This window comes from Aplidium turbinatum, chromosome 2 (genome assembly GCF_918807975.1).
Source record: "Aplidium turbinatum chromosome 2, kaAplTurb1.1, whole genome shotgun sequence".
Taxonomy (NCBI): domain Eukaryota; kingdom Metazoa; phylum Chordata; class Ascidiacea; order Aplousobranchia; family Polyclinidae; genus Aplidium; species Aplidium turbinatum.
Genome location: NC_137473.1, coordinates 29,719,020 through 29,739,247, shown reverse-complemented (window position 1 = coordinate 29,739,247; position 20,228 = coordinate 29,719,020). Strand labels below are relative to the sequence as shown.

Below are 20,228 nucleotides of genomic sequence, written 5' to 3'. Positions count from 1 at the left end.
TCACCAATTTGTCGTTTTTGCCTGGCTACCCACCCAGTTGCTGTTGTTGTCAGTTTAACTCCATTTTCTACAGATTGAGTGTGACTTGGATAATTTAGATGAAAAGGATCTTCCACAAATTGCTTAATGTTAATTGTTTATGCAAGGTTTGGTCAGGGGAGGTTCATTCAAGGGAAGGATTCCCTTTTTGTTTGAGATATTGTGGAGCACCCACTGACATATATGCAGAGGTGGGCAGTAGCGCGCTACTGTTGTAGCGCCGCTACTTTTTTGGTGAAAGTAGCGGTAGTGGCGCTACTTTTTAGTTGGAGTAGCGGCTGCAGTAGCGGCGCTATCTTTATTCCAAAGTAGCGGTAGCGGGAGAGGCGCTACTTTTTTTCAGTCGCACTCCTGCTGCCGCTATTTTTTAATTTAAATTTTTAAAAAATGCTTGTTTTTTTTGCAATACTGGCGTGGTTAAGCAGCTATATAGCCTAATCGGCTTGGTTGCAAAGTTTCGGTCTTTTTTAGCTGACGTCAACTTCTTCGGCGAATATCTCCGTGTGATGAAGCCTATCTGCCAGGCTTTAGACATTCTACAGGGCGAGTCCAAAGCATATTAGGCTACGGAGTCTTGCTTCCAACCATCACAATTTGCGGGAAGAAGTTGACCGAGATCATTGATCTTGTGACCTGTGAGGAGTTGAAAGTGAAAGTCCTTGAAGGGGTAAAAAAACGATTCAAAAAGTGCTTCAACAACATGAAATGCGTTATGGCATCATGTCTTCATCTCTCCTTCAAGACGTCGTGGCTACAATTTCTGTACTACGTTTCCAAGGATGATGCTGACGCACTGCGAGAAAACGTCAAGACAGATATAATTCGACTGTTGCGGGAGACATCAAGCCTGGTTGATACCGAGAAGAATGACACCAACACCAGTCATGACTCCGAGGATGTATTTTTTGGAGTGTTTGCGCCATCCCGTGAAACGTCGGTGCAGAAGGAAGCAACAATTGTGGACGCCCTTTTCGAATACCGAGTTAAAACATTTGTTCATTAAATACAACACCCCCATTCCTTCCAGTGCTGCGATAGAGAAACTTTTCTCTGTTGGAAGAGATGTGCTTAAGCGAAAGCGGGCAGGACTTAGTGACTCTCATTTTAAAATGCTCGTGTTTTTGAAAGATGCGTTAACAATAAATTTCCCTTAGAATGTTTTTCTATAACGATGTCAAAATGACAGCGTTAACGAATGATAACATTTGTTTTCAAGGTCATTTTTGCGTCACTATAGGGACTTGAGTGTTTCCTAGTGTCATTTTAGACAAAAGTAGCGGAAGAAGTAGCGGTAGCACGCGCTACTTTGGCCCGAGTAGCGGTAGCGGGTAGCCCGCTACTTTGGCCTAAGTAGCGGTAGCGGGTAGCGCGCTACTTTAAAAGTAGCGGGTGCCCACCTCTGCATATATGGTTATCATTTCTGCATAAGATGTTGCCTTAAAATTTAATTTGGGAAGGTGGAACTCTTGCACTGAAGAAGTTTATGATTGACCTTCATCATTGGTGGTGAGCCTAACCTTAAGAGATGAGTTTGACTGCATTAGCTGTGATGGTTTTACTATCATCGCCCAAGCATTGCCAAAAGCACATTTTTGGGATGAGCAAAAAAGCAATTTTGTTGAACACTTTGTTGAATGACTAGGAGTACTTCATTGCCATTGAATAGATTCTTTTGCGTTTGCATTTCTTGAAAATGATTCTTCGGCCCATCCATGATTGTACTTTGATATTTAGCTTGAATGTGAATGTGACATCAAGAGGCTCATCGCTGTGCCATAACAACTTGGAGGAATGTCTAACCCTAACGTTACAAGTGCTCGTGGGGCCTCAGCATTTTTATTGCCCAAGGCATTGCGCCATTCGTGCATCTGCGTCGGCGTTAATTTTGAAGACTGAATATATCGCATCAATAAAGTGTATTGTGATATCACTTGCATCCTGCATTATTATGTCAGACATCAGCTGCTTGGTCAATCAATAATGTTAAAAATTCAAGCATAGACACTAGACAGTGTGTACTATGATTTATTGGGTGCTTTGACTGCTTTTTAATCCTTTGTGATTATAAGTGGCAAAGTACTTCATTCACAAGGCCGCTTATGTAAAATTTTCTCGGAACTTCATGGCGGCCGATAGAAGAGCGAGACCCGGTGGACAAAATGTCGATTTTTGTAGGTTAATCGCGGCCATGGCCGTGATGGCCGTCTTCAGCTTCGAGGCCTGAATTAACATTAAAGTGCCTCTGACAGAAAAATAAATTTGCGAAATTTAGCTAAGATATCAAAAAGGTGACACTAACAAACTTCCCTGACCAGAAAATTGTAAAAAATATCAACAGGCTACTAAGTTACACGCTTGCAAACTTTCGTTGACATCGGCGAATCTGACACTCATTCTATTGCGAAAATAAAAACGGCAACATCGCTGTGACGTCACCGTAAGCTGGAAGGATACAATCTGTGGTGACTGGTGACTTGGTTAGGTATAGTACGACTACTGCAAAACGTGAATGTGTGGGGCTCTGTTGGTCTAAAGCATGTGCAAATTAAGAATTACCGAAATAGAAAAGTGAACTTACTATTACTACCAGGTTTTGATCAAATAGGTTGAGTTTATTTTTATCAAACAGCATCTCAATTCAATTGAAATTGCAGTTTCATAGGGCTACAATTTTGATACTTTTTTATTTGTCCTAATCTGGCTATAGCCATTTGCAGTGTAACAACAGTATCTCACAAACAGTAGGCTACCTTTAATTTATGGTTGAGGCAATGCTTAAAAATTGCTGTTCATGTGTATTGTTGTATTTAAAAATATCTATCCCAAATTTCCTTGCCAACTGAAAGTATTAAATGCAATAATTCTCATTGTTCAGATGCTTCTCATGTTGCCTCAATAGACTCTTTCTATAATATTATAACTGATGCTCTCAAAGCAGCTTCTGATAAAATCTTTGTTGGTGTAAAGAAGAAATGTAACATATTTTCTGTTCCTGGTTGGAATAATCATGTTAAGCAAGCTCATGCTACTGCCAGAAAAAGTTACATCATGTGGGTGAAAAATGGGAAACAGTGAAATGGTTAACTATATGAGTTGATGCAGAGCAAACGAAAGGAGTTTAAAAAAGCCTTTCGCCGTTGTAATCATGCCTCTGAACAACATAGAGCAAATGTGCTTGCCTCAGCACTCAACTTGGACAGCTCACATAAGTCATTTTGGCAGAAAGTAAAAAAGTCTACTTGCAAAAAGAGTTCTCTTCCTGTAAATGTTGGTGGAGCACAAGGTCCTGAAGCAATTGCTGAGATGTGAAAACATCATTACAGCTCCTTGCTAAATTCTAGCAAAACCAACACTGAAAAAGAATTTGTTAACTCATGTATTTCTTCTAGGGATAAATATTACAACTTTTGTTGCAACATGGACACAATTGGTTCCTTGCTTGTCAAACTGCCATAAACCGCGCTGCTGGTGCTGACAAAATTTCAGCTGAACATATTGTTTATGCTGATTATTTGTTTTTATATTAGTGTACTTTTTAATATATAGCCTATGTGTCTTAGTCATGGCACTGTACCAAATTCTTGCTTGAACACTGTCTTAGTCCCGATTGTAAAGAATTTGAATGGCGACATTCAAGATTCAGGTAACTATAGACTTATTGCTCTAGCCACAGTAATCTCAAAACTGTTTGAACGTTTTATGTGAATCATCTATTGCCTTTCTGGAATACCAGTGACAATCAATTTGGGTTTAAGTCTGGTCATAGTACTGAAACGAGTGTTTTTTAATAAAACAACCAGTGTCCTCTTATATCAGTCATGACACTCCTGTATATTTCTGTCTTTTTGGATGCTTCAAAAGCCTTCGACAAAGTCAATCATCATTTATTGTTTAAAACGCTTATCACACGTAACGTGCCTACTGCCAATCTATTTTGTTCGCTTATTGGAATACTGGTGACCTTTGTGCCTTTATAGTAAAAAAACCATGCAAGTGAGGTGGGGAAGGTCACCTGTGCCAATCATTTACTGTGTCCAGCGGAGTCTGACAAGGTGGGGTGTTAAGCCCCTATCTTTTTGCCGTATATATATATTGATTAGCTTTCTTATCTCAATAAAACAAAAGTTGGTTGCTATGTTGGCAACTCTTGTCTAAATCATATTATGTTTCCTGATGACATTTGCTGCATCTCGCCTAGTTTGTGTGGCTTACAAAATTTGTTAGATGTTTGCCACAAGTATGCTGTTGAACATGAAATTACTTTCAATTCTAAAAAGTCATTTGGTATGTTATTCTCCCCAAAAAACTTTTATCTTTTACATGCTCCTCTGCTACATGTAGGTAAATCTGAAATTGTGTTCACAGACTCTGTAAAATATCTGGGTGTATTTATTGATAGTTCTCAGATGAAAATTATATTTCAAGGCAAGTACGCTCTCAGTACTGTGCTGCAAATAATGCAAAATCTCAATTTTTCTAAATGCTCACCCGCTGTAAAAAACAGTTTATTTCGTTCTTATTGTATGTCGTTTTACTTATCCCAGTTGTGGAACAAGTTTAGATCTTCTAGTATAAAACGATTACGTGTTGCTTACAATGACTCTTTCAGAATATTGCACAATTTGCCTCGTTAGGTCAGTGCCCGTGAATATCAAGTAATGAATAATGTAACTACGTTTGATGCTTTATTGAGGAAAAAACATGTTTTCGTTTATTAACCGATTGCATACACTCCTCAAATCGCTTTATATCAGACATGATGTCATCTGATTATTTTTATCGTTCTGAATGCTTTCAATTCTTCCAACACTCATTATATGTAAATTTGTGACAGTAGATAGCCTATTTAGTGAGCTTTTAAACCGACGGCATCCAAGGTGGCTCTCTGTGATCTTTGTGCATTTTCAGTTTGTGTATTACAGTATTTCGTTGTTTTGTTTTCGATGTGGACAGCTTTGTCTGACGCAAATAAATAATAAATAAATATGTGACAGTGTCAGTGACAAAGACCGTGTGGTTTCTTTTCACGCTTTCCCACAAAACAAGGTGCTGAGAAGAAAATGGTAGAAGTTTTCTTCAAGTGTTCGAAAGTAGGATGGGCCATACAAAACTAGTCATATATGTTCTCTTCACTTCACTGAAGATGATTTTGTTAATACCACTCAAGTAAAAATGGGCTTGAGCAAACTTTACATTTTGAAGGAATTTGCCATAGGCTACCATCTATAACAGCAAAGATGCAACCAGTTGCTGATGATGATTTCAGCACTTCTAAACAACAACGTTTACAAAAACGTACCCTTGTACAGGTAAACTAGGCTTTTACATGTATAGACTCTGCTATGTACGTACTGAGGGCACATTATGAGAGAGAGAGAGAGAGAACTTTTATTTATTATGAATAGTGATGATGAATTAAATATGAATGATGATTCGTACAATTTCTTCATTTTTCACTTCAAGTATATTTTAGGTTTTGTAGGAACGTATCCAGTACAGTTTTATTAAACTGTAAAAAACAACAGATCTTTGAAAAAAGCAACCGCTTGTACCAACTCCGACTAAACTGTGATCCAGATATCACATCTGGGAAACATATGTTTCATCCGTCGCTAAGAACGCCGACTTACAATGACGTAATACCACCAAAGTCGTCCCAGAGCAGTGAAATATGGAGTTTCGCCTGTGGTGGCGCTGCGGAGCGGTCGTTTGATGTAAATTACGCCCTAACCAGTCGAGCTACGAGGTTAATATTAAAAAGTTTGCTAAGTATGATTCTGCGCAAGGAAATGCTTTAAAAAGTTACTATACTTGGATCCAACCTGTCAGGGGCACTTTAAGCAATTTGTGGAACATTCTTTTCATCTAAATTATCCAAGTCACACTCAATCTGTAGAAAATGGAGTTAAACTGACAACAACAGCAACTGGGCGGATAGACAGGCAAAAACGACAAATTGGTGAAGCTGTGGGCACCATAGAAGGATAAAAAAGGCCATGCATTGGGAAATAATATCACGTCACCAGAAAATCCTAGCAAACATAGGTTCTATTGTGTGAAACGCGATGTGATGTTACTTCTTGGTTCATAAATTATGTTTGTTTTGGCATTTTTAAAGAGTAGTGCTCGCCCAAAGCTTGTCCGTTTATTTACGGGCAAGCTTTGGGCAACTACTACATTATAAATGCCAAAATGAGATTTTTTTCTAAAAATTTAAAAAATATTTGGCAACATTTTTACACTCCGCTTGTCAGATATCCAGCCGAGTTGGCAATCCCTATACTATGAATCCTTGGTTACTACTTTAAAAAATCTATATCTTTGCTTCTGTAGAAAATCCGTAGCATAGAAATCTTATGGTTGAAAGGGAGTATTATTATGACAAATGATACTTAAGGTGCAACAGGCCTATGATTTGTTTCTCGGCAGTCGAGTGTCAGTGGAGGCTACACCGGCAATCCGGCATGGTTAGCGAAACACAATGCTCGCTGTTCTATAGTGAGTAGTCAGGTAGTGCTGATGCCAGGAAGATCGCTCCTTCTCAACAGACCTATGATTGATTGATGGCACAGGGACATTTTAGCTATGTATGAATGCAAAAAGGGCCACCCCTAAATCAATTTCAACTTCAAAATTTTTTTGCAGGAATTATTGTTTCTGACAACCTCACCATTTAGAAGGGTGTCTTCAGCAAATTTTTTTTTTCATTTTTTGCCAAATAAGAGCCACCCTATCTGAGACTTTTGCATGTGATGATTTCACAGCTGCATTTACTATTGAAGGAGTTGGGTTACATATTTGAAACTTGAACTGTCTATAGCTTAGGCAAAGAAAATATTTTCCTGATAGTTTCAACTTCCTGAATGAATGTCCTCAGGGTCAAATATTAACCACAAGATGGCTCATTTTGAGTTTTTTTGCTCGAGCTTCATCTTTGCACCGTCCAAACTTCAATAATTTTACATTTGTTTGGTGTCAGTCTCATGGGGGTTACCTTACCAACTAGCAAAAATTAATGATATGCAAAATAGTAGTTCTGTGACTATGGGTTTGAGAGACAGCGGACATCAAAAATTGATAAAAAAAATTCAGCTTTTGAAAGATTCTATCTCTAAAACTAATTTGAAATTGGCAATTTTGATAGCAGATGTGAAAACTAGGGCTACTTATTACTTAGAATACCAAATTTCAGATTTGTAAATATGCTTTAGATTAAAAGTTGTGAAGACCCAAACATGGAAGAAAATTTACATGCAAAAGCATTTTGAGGGACCCATGTGACTTTGAAGGGCTAAAATTTCTAAACGTCTCGAGATAATGAGCTGAATTTTTTTGTGTTCATTACACAAGGGAACACAATTTTTGTTGACTTCGATCTAACAATTGTTTTTGACTAACTTTTGGGCGCTGAATCCAAAAATGACATCAGTTTTTTTCTATCACGTCAAGTTTTTAATCTAAGCACCCACTACTTTGTCTCATAACCCACAAAAAGTACAACATTTAAGACATCTGCGTTTATTGTATAAAACGTTTTAAGAACTACAAGCAACCGAAAGCAACTCCATGGTCTTCAAATAAACATTTGTACAGCTATATTCTATTTCTTAAAACGGATATTGCTTCTGCAGGACAAATAAAGAGCGAGTTTTAAGGCAAAATTTACGCTTGTAGCTTTTCCTGGCATGTTCATTGTTCAAGCTATGGGCAGTCTCGCTTAATACTCCAGCAATAGTCAGCCAGCATATGCAAGTTTCATCTTCCCTGATATCTTTCCTCCGTCACCTTCAGATCTTGGTGGAATCTTTCTCCTTGCCCATCGCTGACCGCACCAAGGTTTTCCGGGAAATTAGCAAGATGGCTATGCAAAAAATGCATCTTGATGCTCATGTTGTAGCCGAGTTCTTTGTAGCTTTCCAATAGCTTCTGAATAATTTGTGTGTTTGTGTATTCCCAAGAAATCCCTTGGCAAAGTTTTTAAATGATAACCACGCATTTTCTTCCAATTCTGACATTGAACCACTGAAACGTTCATCTTTGATCAGTTGCCGAATTTGTGGACCATCAAATACACCAGTCTTAATTTTTTGTGTTGACAGGCCAGGAAAAGCCAAAACGAGGTAATTGAAACAGTTGCTTTCACTTTCAGTTGGCAATGCTTTAATGAATCGCTTCATTAGGCCGAGCTTTACATGAAAAGGTGGGAAAATAATTTTCTCTCTGTCAACAAGTGGCTCATGTAGAATATTGAGATCACCAGGTTTAAGGTCAGATCTCGGTAACAAAGCTGCTGTCACTTTGAAAGTACGGTAAAAACGCACTTTCTTTCGATCGAAAGTATGATGCCTTCGCTCTTTTTCAAAGTAAATTTTTCTCATTTAACTTAATCTGGATGCTAAGAGTTCCAAAGCTTTTTTCCTAGTTCTAAATCTCGTGCCAAATCATTCAACTCATGTTGATGGAATACAACACGTTCTGAATCGTCTTCAGTTTCAAAATCTTCATCATTAGGCCTGCCATCACTAAAACAATACATATATTCATTTCCATTTAGGATAGGCTAGGGGATCTCCTGACTAAGAAGCAGCAGGCCAGCGATTCTCTATCAAGTATCAATTAATCATTCTTTATTACAAAATTACATGGAAAATCAGCAGAGCCCTATTGGCATATACATTTCGCTCTAACTGTAGAACATCATTAGTGCCTTATTCAAATAGATTCTATTTGAATAAGGCACTAATGATGCTCTACAGTTAGAGTTTAGTTTAGTTTCTATTACACATTATTATTATGAAATTATTTATTGTTTATATTGTATTAGTTACAGTTACAGTTTAGTTTCTACTTGAATAAGGCACTAATGAATAATGATGCTCTACAGTTAGAGCGAAATGCATATGCCAATTGGGCTCTGCTGATTTTCCATATATTTTTGTAATAAAGAATGATTGATTCATCAGTAAAACATTCATCATGATCCGAATCTTCGAGCGTAGGTGTTTGAACGAAAACTGGAACTAGGATTTCAGCTGAATGAGGCACTGGACATATAGCTGATGGAAAACTTGAATACTCAATTTTACGTTTGTTTTTCTTTTTATACCCTGAAGTTTGCACCAAGCAAAAGTAACTGTGTAGCCTAATGATCTTTGGGCTCTTGCCACAAACCATGGGTCTACCGAATGCCAATTTGTCACGTGTTCCCTTGGTCTACATCCGCAAACTCTCGATACACTGCTTGCATACCTTGTGGGGTGCCCAAGACTTATTTTGATCACCAAGTTTTATTTTAAAATATGCAAAGTAGGCTTGTTTGACAAATGCACTGACGTATTTTCTTTGGCTAGGAATAGTAAAACTGCCGCAAATATAGCAAAAGGAATCCGGATTATTTGGACACTGACGACGAGAAACAGCAGACGCAGACAATATAGTATTCTAACAAACAAACATGTAGATCAGTGGTTCCCAAAGTGGGCGCCAGCGCCCCCCTGGGGGCGTTTGCAACCATGAAGGGGGCGCTGGCTATAAAGTGGGCGATTGGGGGGCGCTGAGAGTAAATCGGGGCAGTTACAAGAAGAGGATTGCAAAGCATTTTTTGTCATGTTTTGCTTCAAAGAAATACAAAAGAAGACGGTGACTATAAGAGCTCTGTGGCAGATATTGTGGCAATTAGGTTGGCAATGTCGCTTCGCATTGCCTTACAAGTTAGTTGAGGTCATAACGTAATGCATGACAATTTGAAACACTGCGATTACGCAAATCCGATCTTACAGTCCGAGAGTATTTTGATCTAGCGTTCGTCTTAATTTATCTTTGAAGACTGTCATCAAAGCAGTGAATAAAATTAAAGCGCACGCTCTGAATACACGCTTATTCAAACGATTGTGCAATGAGAATGGTGAAGCTTTTGAGCGCTTACTACTCCACATCTGGGTTTTTTTTTTCGCTGACACTTTTCGGTCATTTGTCCGAAATGACTTGAAAAAATTCGGTCATTTTTTATTTATTTCGGTCATTTTTTCTGATGAAAATATTTCCTTTCAAGTAGCTGATACAAACCAAAATTTGCACTTCCTGACTAGCTACAACATACGCGCCAACTTTTTATGCTGTATTGATACGTAAAATAATAGATGAACTAGCGATCGGCAGCAGGACAACATTTTTTGAATGCAAACCGCAACAGCTTCGCGATAAATAATCACTAGAACGAGTAGGATGCTACAATTCCACACCAGACAAAATCTGTCATTTTTACATTGATTTAACATCTGCAGACGTTGAATCAATGTAAAAATCACAGATTTTGCTGCCTGCGACATAGCAAAAATCTACCATTTTGTGTCGATTCAATGTCATCAGATGTTGAATGCACCCAAAAACAACATAATTTGCTACGTAGACGGAGCGTGCGTTTAGCTTTATGCGCTTGCAAACAGACTCGATGTTGCTTTCGAAAGTCGAAACCTCTGCAGAGAATTGTCGCGGCAGTGAACCGCTCGCTGTGAAAATGAACTTGAAGTCTCGGCACCACCAATCAACGCAACAAGGGCTTGTAGGCTACAAGCCGCATTGCGCACATGCGGAATAATCAACGCAACAACGGACTCGCGCAAACTGCATGGCGCACACATGACCGTTGCCAAAGAAACCAGATCAAAGGCGGGGAATATGCGCATCTTTTGTTTCATCTGCAACACGAAAACAGGTCAGCCATAAAGTTGAAAGCAGGTCAGTCATAAGTTGCGACATTGTAGTGAAAAGGGAGCTATAATCAAACGTCTCTCCTTAACTATTTTTCAAGAGCTGTTTACGGATGTGAGCAACTTCTAAATTTAAGTTATTCAAGGTGACGTGCTGTTGAATTGATGTAAACGTGAATGATTTTACTTTCAACAGGTACATTTTCAAGCGTATAATCAAGTTAGTATTTGCATTCCATTTTCAAGACATTGTCATTCCATTTACAGTATACCTTTTACTTTTTAGTAAACCTTTTCGTCTCTTGTTTCATGGTAATAAATCTAATTCGTTGCTAAACTTTATGTTGTGCTTAGCTTAAAGAGTCGCAGTCCATCAACCGCTAGTTTATGCAGACGCATGACATGTGTTTGCTTAACCGAAGTGGTCGAGTTTTGTTTATAATAATTAACGGTAGGTCGAACGTAGCGATAACTCCGAGTGTGGCAATAAAAGCAATCCTAGTGTGACGACATAATTACGTCATCCATCTGCGTGACATTTTGCTGAATTTACGTTACTGCTGATGAAACACGTTTTCGCACCCACGGCCAAAAAAATAGTTAGGTGCCTATGAGCTACAACATTAAGTTTCGCTGAGAAACGTTGTCATGTTTTATTTGAGAAAACTTTTTTCAACGTTCATTAGCGAAACTCAACCTTGCAACACCCGATTTTACTATATATTTTTCGGACATTTTGACCGAATTGACTATATTTTTTTCGGACATTTTTCTAAAAAATCGGTCAATGACCGATAAATGACCGAAAAAAAAAACCCAGCTCCACATCGAAGTACGATGGCTTTCCAAGAGAAATTGCCTTGCACGATTTTATTCGCTGTTTGAAACAATCGTAGAATTTCTAAATAGTTGTGACCCTGGCCTTGCGAATGACGTCCTGGTTGTGAGAAATGAAACTTGTCAGACATATTTTCCAAATTTAATGAATTAAAATTATCCCTTCAGGGTAACGAAATACGCTCGTGTTGTATCAGCGAAATTTAGCTAGACGAGAATTTTTCCAATTATCCAGTTTGCATCAACTTGATACCAGTGACAAAGGCATATCTGATGTTGATGTAGAGACGTGCAGCAATCATCTCGAAGAAGTACACAAAGGCATGGGAGTTCGATTTCCAGAATGTATTCCAGTTAGAAATCCATGACTGGATAATCGACCCATTCTGTGATATTTCCGAACATGGAATTCTTGAGGAGGAACTGATAACATTGCAAGGCGATTTTGCACTCAAACCGAAGTTCAATATCTCGTATCAATCGTTCTGGCTACAGAACCAAATCAAAGAGAAATACCCTCACGTGCTTTTATCATTGCCTTTCCCAGCTCATACTTGGTGGAGCTTTCAGTGCTGTGAAAACGCTGCTAGATAACAAAAGAAACCGTCTTGACATAGTTAGACTGGGAGACTTAAGATTGTTCCTATCCAAACTGAAACCCGATGACTGATGACATTGCACCAACCTCATCCGTCTCATTAAAGTTGGACTTTAAGTTGTGATGAATGGAAAATAACTTTGATTTTACTTTTTTTGTTGAAGGGGGCGTTTGATACTCTGTTCGTTGTCCAGGGGGGCGCTATTAAAAAGAAGTTTGGGAAACACTGATGTAGATTGTAGTACATACATGGTTGAAAGTGGAAAGCAACTAACTTCAATTTTACCATGGTAATCTAGTTTCGTTGAATGATTGCATCCTCCTACCAAAAATGGGGGAAATAGCCTAGCATCCACCTAAATCGATGCATGTGCCTTTTTTACTTAATAATTCAGTTGACCCTACTTGTATATAACTTACTATATGATTAGCTTGTGCATTCCTATTACGTATGGAAAAGCAACACGGCTAAACTCGTGAAAAGTTGCATATTTTGGATGTATACTGTAGAGCAAAAACTTGACGTGATAGAAGAAAACTGGTGGCATTTTTGAAATCAGCACGCCGGAATTAGCCTAAATCAAGTGCAAAATCAAAGTCAACAAAAAAAAATTTCAAAATTGTTCCCCAGTGTTATACATCAATCTGAAACTTTAGTGTGAATTTCAAGAAAACCTAAGAGAGTCGAGCTTGCACTTTTTCAAAATCCTGTTCAATCGACATGGAATGACCCAGTAGCCTACTAATGTTATGTCATCAAGCTATTGGCATAAACTGTTTATAAATAACAGCAACCAGAAATAGCCCAAGCATACGCGTCGACTTCCGGGGGGGCCGGGAGGCGGCGCCCCCGCAAATGTATAGTTGAGGGATAACAAAAATGGCTAATACAAGAGTTGTTTCAAAGATAAAGACATCGTGAAAGAGATTTAGCTCATTTAACCCTTTGTCCTGTGGGGGGGGGTCGGGTGGGACTTGGCGCTTTTCAAAGCAATATCACTAAAGAACTACGCAATCCACACGTTTGAAATTTTTTGACTTTTCCTAAAAATTATTCAAGTATTTATTCCGCTTGAAATGGCATTGCTATTGTCTATAGTTTTAGAGATATGACATGATTTTCATAACGTACTCGGATATTTTAGCCTGCTACTAGCTAGTCCTTTTGTTTTCTAATTATACGGATTAATAGGATTACTGAGCGCCATCGTGCGTGGAACTGCAATGCAGATATCTCGTGAGTTGGCTTTGTTGTAAAGCATTCGACCGTAATGATTCCGCCTTTTGTTTGCAAACTCGAGTTTTGAGTTGCTTTGATTAATCTTTTAATTACATCTGGGTTTCTTTGAAATTATATCAGAGAGTAAGTATACGATAAGCCATGCTGAAAAAGATGTAATTTTACATAGTTTTCTATGGCCAATACATTTTGTTTCTAACTTATAACAAGAAGCCGTACGAAAATTTCTTGACAAAACTCAGTCTATCTCACAAAACAAACAAACTGATGTGGGAAGTTTTTTGTTGATTTCTTGTCGGAAAGCAACAAGGAGTGAGTTTTTGACCCGCCAATAAACTTCTGCATGTACCTGTACACTTATATTCACATAAATACTAATGGATGTTGTTAAAACGTTTTTATAAAAACGAGAGATTGAAGGATACTGAAAAGAACTTGACATCGTCTATCTAAACTGCTCTGCTTTTGTGGAAAAACACGCGCAGCGAAATTGTTGTGCTTTGACAAACATTGCACATACTGTATTGTCAGCAATGAATCTTTACCTAAAAGGTAATTTTGCAGTTGCTTGAGAGATTACAAAATTATTTTTTCTCTACGAGGATTGAAAAGTTTTGATATATCTCAGCAGAAACACTATTAGGACCAACTCAATAATTTCAAACTTTGTTTTCAAATGTTGATCTTCAAAAGCTTATTTTCACAAAAGCTTACCTCAAAAAGGTGTAGGCATATATCATTTTCCCAATAAATTTGGATGTTTATGTCATTTGGAGCAAAGTTGTTTGCTTGGTTGAAAGAATCTGAAATCAATGCCTTGTTTTTGTAACGTATTGCAACGTAACCTATCAGTCAGCCGCTTTTGAGCTTTTTTGTTTTCGAATACATTTCCGTGACAAAAGATTGGCTTTTGTAATAACGCCATCAACCGCGAAGTTGCATTCTCTGACTGCATCTAAAACGCGATACCATACTCAGCAATTTTTCTAAAAAATTGTTGCACGAAATACATATCTGACAAAATAAGGGAAATATGTTGAATTGAATTATTTTTTATACGGATTGTTTTCCTTGTCTCCTAAAAGTAACTAAAAAAAAATAAAAACGATTTTTATCGTTTGGCATAAAAATATGATATTGAGGTTCACCTTGGTTTGCATGATGAAAAATGAAAATCATAACAAACAATTGCTCGAAGTGATTTTCACAGCTATTTGATCCTTCGCGATGATATCAATTGTAGTTTCTATTACATGAAACCTGTTCAAACTAATTTTTTTTAAAACTGTGGTTGATTCAAGAATATAATACTTTGTAAATATAACTTACTTCATTTTTGTGTTTTTACTTCGACTTTTTCACAAGCAAGACTTTACACAAAACAACTTCAGTGTGAGCCTACCCAATAATGTCGATAAGTTATTTGCAACGTGAGTCGATTGACCAGAGTAGCCTCAGTGGATCAGAAAGCTGTGGCCAAAACTTGATTACTTTTATCAAAAGGTTTGCACATAGGGAACAGCAATCACTTTGTTTCAAATCAGCAAATCACTTTTTGTCACTGGTTCAACGTCTGAACTAATATACAACAAAATTGGTTTTCTGGGTCTTTGGTTCGAAAAAACATCATTATGATGTATTGTTACGTGGTCTATCAGCCAGCAGTAGTTGATGCGCCTTTTGTTTTTGGTTATGTATCAATTACAAAAGATGGCTTTTGCAGTAATGCCGTCAACCGTAAACTGCATCTAAAAAGTTATTTCAAAATTTGAAGAGAAAGAAATTTTCTAATGCGTAAGAAATAGCTTGACACAAAATGCATGTCCAACAAATTAGAAAAACATGTAGAAAACCTTATCTTGCAAATATAGTTGACAACATAAAAAAGCCGTTTCAATCGCTTAGACATAAACGTGCATTTTCAAAATATCAAAAACCTTCAATTTTGCAAGAAAAAAGTCAAAATTTTAGTGATTTTTTTGTATGATAATAACAATCAGCCTAAAAAAGATTTTTTTTGCAAGATTTGATATCTTGCTAAATGTATTTATTTTTCCTATCGTTATGCCACGACTTTGAGTTTGTCACGCAGAACGGGAGTTCCCTTTGGCAATGTACAAACGACCTTTTCTATAGCCTACCAATACGATTTGACTAAACGATTATTATCACTACACTTTATCAAAATTGTTGCAAAATTATTTCATTCAAAGTGATCATTGTTGGTAGGTATGGAAACAAATCAGTTTTGTAATGCATCGTGACATAGTTTATCAGTCAGGAGTTCTAGACACTTTTTGTTTTTGAAGTGCATGAAGGTCCAAGTTGGAACGAGCTCCTATCGAAGCAAGTAACTACCTTTGGATAGGTTGTGGTTCAAACACCATGTGACACCAATAGGCTACCTTTCTTTTCTGTATCAACCGCTAGCTAGAAAGCAAATCAGATACTTTTACATCAATTCAACGTCTCTAGACGTTGAAACAATGTTAAAAACAAATAAATAGCTCCCTGGGATGTGCTGTAAACTGCAAAGTGTTTCTTGATCATGTATAACCAAATTGGACAGTATGAGTGTGAAAAGAAAACTGAACTGAACACAATTGTTACAAATAAAATGTTTACTAAAGCTCATTGCTTGATTTAGTTTTAATATCAAGCGATGACAGTACATTTGAAAATGTGTAGACTATAACATATGGCTCAAAAATGACTTGAAACAGTTTATTTTGCCGTGATTTTGTCTCATTCTCTGCAAATGTTGAGACAAAGCGAAAGATTTTTGCAATGCCTCGGGCAAAACAACAAGCAAACGCAAGTCAGACGCCAATTACGATTTCATTGAAGCGTGGACGACGTCCACGCGTAAGAGATTAAAATCCAACACAATGGAATTATCCCGTCACACTCAATTATAAAGTAATTAAGAAACGATTTCTCAAGTCAAATAAAAAAATATGACCAACCATCAAATTATTTGATTTTTCAAGTTACGCTGTTGAACAAATTGCAAAAGATTTTCGATGCTATGTTGTCAGATAAATTATCTGCATCATGTGAAAATTTGATTGATCTATTTTGCGTAGTTTTTGAGTTACACGAGCTGAAAGTGATAGTGTCGCACCGACCCCCCCCCTCCGCAAGTCAACTGGCCAAAATACGTCACAGGAAATAGGGTTAAACAGACTTTTGGAATGCCGAAAGCGAAAAACAGCCTACGTTGCTCTTGAGCAAACAGCAGCTGATTGCCTGGCTTTTTCTGAAACGTGAATTACTACTGAGATGCTCACAGTCATACACTGCTGATCTTCCCACACGTGAAAAGCAACTTCAAAGTCAAAACACGTGGTAGCAAAAAAGCGAATGCGAGGTTGAATGTTTACTTTCATTTCTTGAGTTATCCAAACGTCCGTTAGACTTTCTGTGACTTCAAGCATGGTATCGATTTTAGCAAACTTTATCGAGTTGAAACTACAACATAACGAACAATTACGTGAATACTGCTTAAAAAAAATGCATTTTTCAAAACTGTCATCCGTGTTTTGCTTCAATAAGCACTGTATTGATGTATACATTGTAAAAATATATACATCCTATACACTCATCTATTCTATATACACTCCTGCACAGTAGCGTAGGCAGAAATTTTGAAAGAGGGGGTTTTGACGACCTCGCGGTGGGGGTCTGGGGGGGCCTCTCCTATAAATTTTTAAAAAATTACTTTGAATTTGGTACATTCTGAGAGCATTTTCAACAAAAATGTGGGTATGAATATTCCTGTAAAATGGTGCTGTCCGGTGGCATAGCAATAGGATAAGATCATGTTTTCTTGGGCATTTTTCGGAAATAAAGCTAAGTCTTTATGTTTTCTTGTTGCTAATTCCTGGCTGAAATGTTTGAATGTTTGGTATTGGCAAAACTCGCTCTTTTAATGCAGTTTTGTTTAAAATTAGGCATATTTTTTAGACTGAAAGCATCATTCTCAAGCATAAAGAGACTGAAAGCATCATTCTCAATATCGTGACGTCACACACGTGCCAAAGGGGGGGTTGCAACCCACAAACCCCCCCCCTTAGTTACGCCACTGCTCCTGAACTACCGTAGCCTATACTCGAGCATAGGTCGATCTCGTGTATAAGTCGAACCCCTACTTTTAAGCTGAAATCGGTGATATTTCATTCTCTCGTGTATAAGTCGAATAGCTTAATACCGACACTACCATTCGATGGTTCATCTATTGTCATTGACATACGGTGAGGAAATTTCAAAGCAGAGCGTAGAGTAACTTACGCTGCTGCAATAGTCACGCAACTATTCACGGCAATATTAAGTAAACGAGCTAAACTAGACGCGATATTTTCAACGAGGTCTTCCCGCTGTGAGATCAATTATGATTCCACAGAACGCATTGTTTTGATCGCAATGTTGTGAGAATTAAATTGAAAACCGATAAAAGAAAAGGTGTTTAATGGTTTTGGCCACAGATATTGCTTGCATTAAGGACATTTTGCAAACATCTCGACTTATACTCGAGTATGTACGGTATTCGATAAAAGACTGTAAAGACTTTCGATAAAAAACAGAAGAAAAAACACTTCGTCGTTGTTAACGCTTTGAAGGTAAGTAATTAGCAAAACGTGCGATACGAGGTTAATAAAACCGATAGCGGGTTTCCACTCTGCTTAAAATCATATTTTTTGCGTTTTATTTCGATAACTTCACTGTCTTGATCGTTGTTATTCACTCGCACGAAAAGGAAATGAACCGGCTTGTTTTCCAACTGTTCCAATTATGAGCTAACAATATCAAAAATTTTACAACTAGGCGTAATGCATGCGTAAAACTAATCGTTTCAAGCAGCGATTCTAATAAATTCGGTTGCGACCTAGGTGTCAACATAAACAAGACACTAAGCTTAATCAAAGACTATTTTAATTGAGTAAAATAGCATTATGGTTATGACGTCATCACCTTTCTCGCCCCCCCCAAGGTTTTTTGAAAAGTCGACGCCTATGAGCCCAAGCTGACACACGTTTTAATTTAATTGAGCTTATAAACTGTTAATTTACAATCCATAACAGTAATTCAACGGGCAAAGTATAACAAGAAATATCTCAATAATTGTGCATTAAATGCTAGATCTAAAAATTAAAAAATGAAGCTGCAAACAACATTTCTTACCACCAAGCAGACTTGATTGCATGTGTTCTGTTGCTAAATGAGCAGCTTCAGGTATTTCATAATCAATAAAGCAATACCCCTGATCAAAGAAATATAATGATCTCTAAACTAACAAAAACTTATACAATCACATGAAGACAATATGCAATCAAACCAGATTAGAATCTTAATAATTTTACACAGCGGCCATAAAAAGGTTTCAAAAGTAAAGTTGCATTACCAATGAAATGTTGCTTAGCAATCAATAGAAATAAAATCGTAAGCTACAGGTTACAGCTTACTTTTAAAATAAACCTCATGAACAATTGAACATACTACATAAAATTAAATATATCTGTTGAGCATTATTGATAGAGATGATCTACAAATCTTTACCTGGAAATGATGTACAAATTATGTATTGATGTTGGCAATTTTTATGCTTTTCATGTTTCTGACAACAACTTACCACAAATCAGATAAATCCATCACAAAAAAACTACTGGCAAATACTAATTTAACTTGAATTGATTAATGCAGTGACACAATACATTTGCAAAAAAATTAACATAAATAATAACATAACCCAGACCTTGTGCTTGTGAGTGATAGGATCATATGACATATCAATGCTTTTGATTGGTCCAAAAGGTGTAAATGCATCTCGAACCATTTCTTGTGCTATATCGTAATATATGGAACCAATGTATACTCGGCACATAATTGCCAATGCCCTCTGCTTTTGAGCGGCTCCCTACAAATCATCACAAAACATGAACAAATTATACAGGCTATGTTCCAGCTTTCCTAACATTGAAGCATACATATAAGTTATAACCGGAATGGCTTGTTTTGGAGAATCCAGTTCAAAAAGGCCGATTCGGAGAAATGCCAATTTGCAGACAACCTTTTTCAGAAAAGAAAGATTCTGTGATTTTTTGAAAATGCAGCAACGCTTCTGATTATTTAGAGAATTTGTACGGATCATTTGGGTCAGTTACTGGTTGAGTGAGGTAGATGTAAATTAGCTGATAATAATAATCAATTAATCATGCTTTTATTTGCGCCCATTGCGATAACATACAGTACACGAGTACAGGCTATAGCGATATCTAATTTTCTAGCAACAATTATTTTATAGGTTTACAAGCAATTAACCTAACCCATAATCGATAATGTCACAGTGGAAGAAGAGCATGTTAGTAACGTTGAGTGGATCCGATTTCATACATCTGACAAAGAAAAGTACAGTAGTTGTTTACTAGTTTGTTTACTTAAAAAAAAGTTTACTGACGTGTCGTACAGGTTAGTAAAGTTAATGTATTACATTTTATGGAAGCGATTGCCAGATTCGCCACTGATATGTCGACCGTGGTAATGATTCATGCATAACAAGTATGGAATGAGCAATTTGGAATCAGATCATGAATGCGCAATTGCGCATCTTAAAACATTACGCTTTTGCTACTTTTTTCTTTATATTATAACCTTATTCCACCTATTGTAAGCTAATTCCTTTGAATAAACAGGTGCATCTGTTTGTATGTTTATATCATCTACTACTATTCGGAGGTAAACTATATGCCCGCAGATAGAAAAGCAGATCAACAGTGGTGAAATTTGATTCATACGGAGAATTATGGGA

General features: G+C 37.2%; 1 protein-coding gene across 3 annotated transcripts in view; it reads right to left on the bottom strand.

The window, feature by feature from the left end:
- LOC145786740 (poly(U)-binding-splicing factor PUF60-like) overlaps positions 1-20,228 on the bottom strand; it is a 160,853-nt gene that overhangs the window by 64,420 nt on the left and 76,205 nt on the right. For all 3 annotated transcript variants that reach the window (XM_082598487.1, XM_082598471.1, XM_082598479.1), the window contains exons 3-4: positions 19,176-19,337; positions 18,605-18,683 (exon numbers count right to left, since the gene is read on the bottom strand). In XM_082598487.1, coding sequence (XP_082454613.1) covers positions 18,605-18,683; positions 19,176-19,337 — 241 coding nt within the window. The remainder of the gene's footprint in view (positions 1-18,604; positions 18,684-19,175; positions 19,338-20,228) is intronic.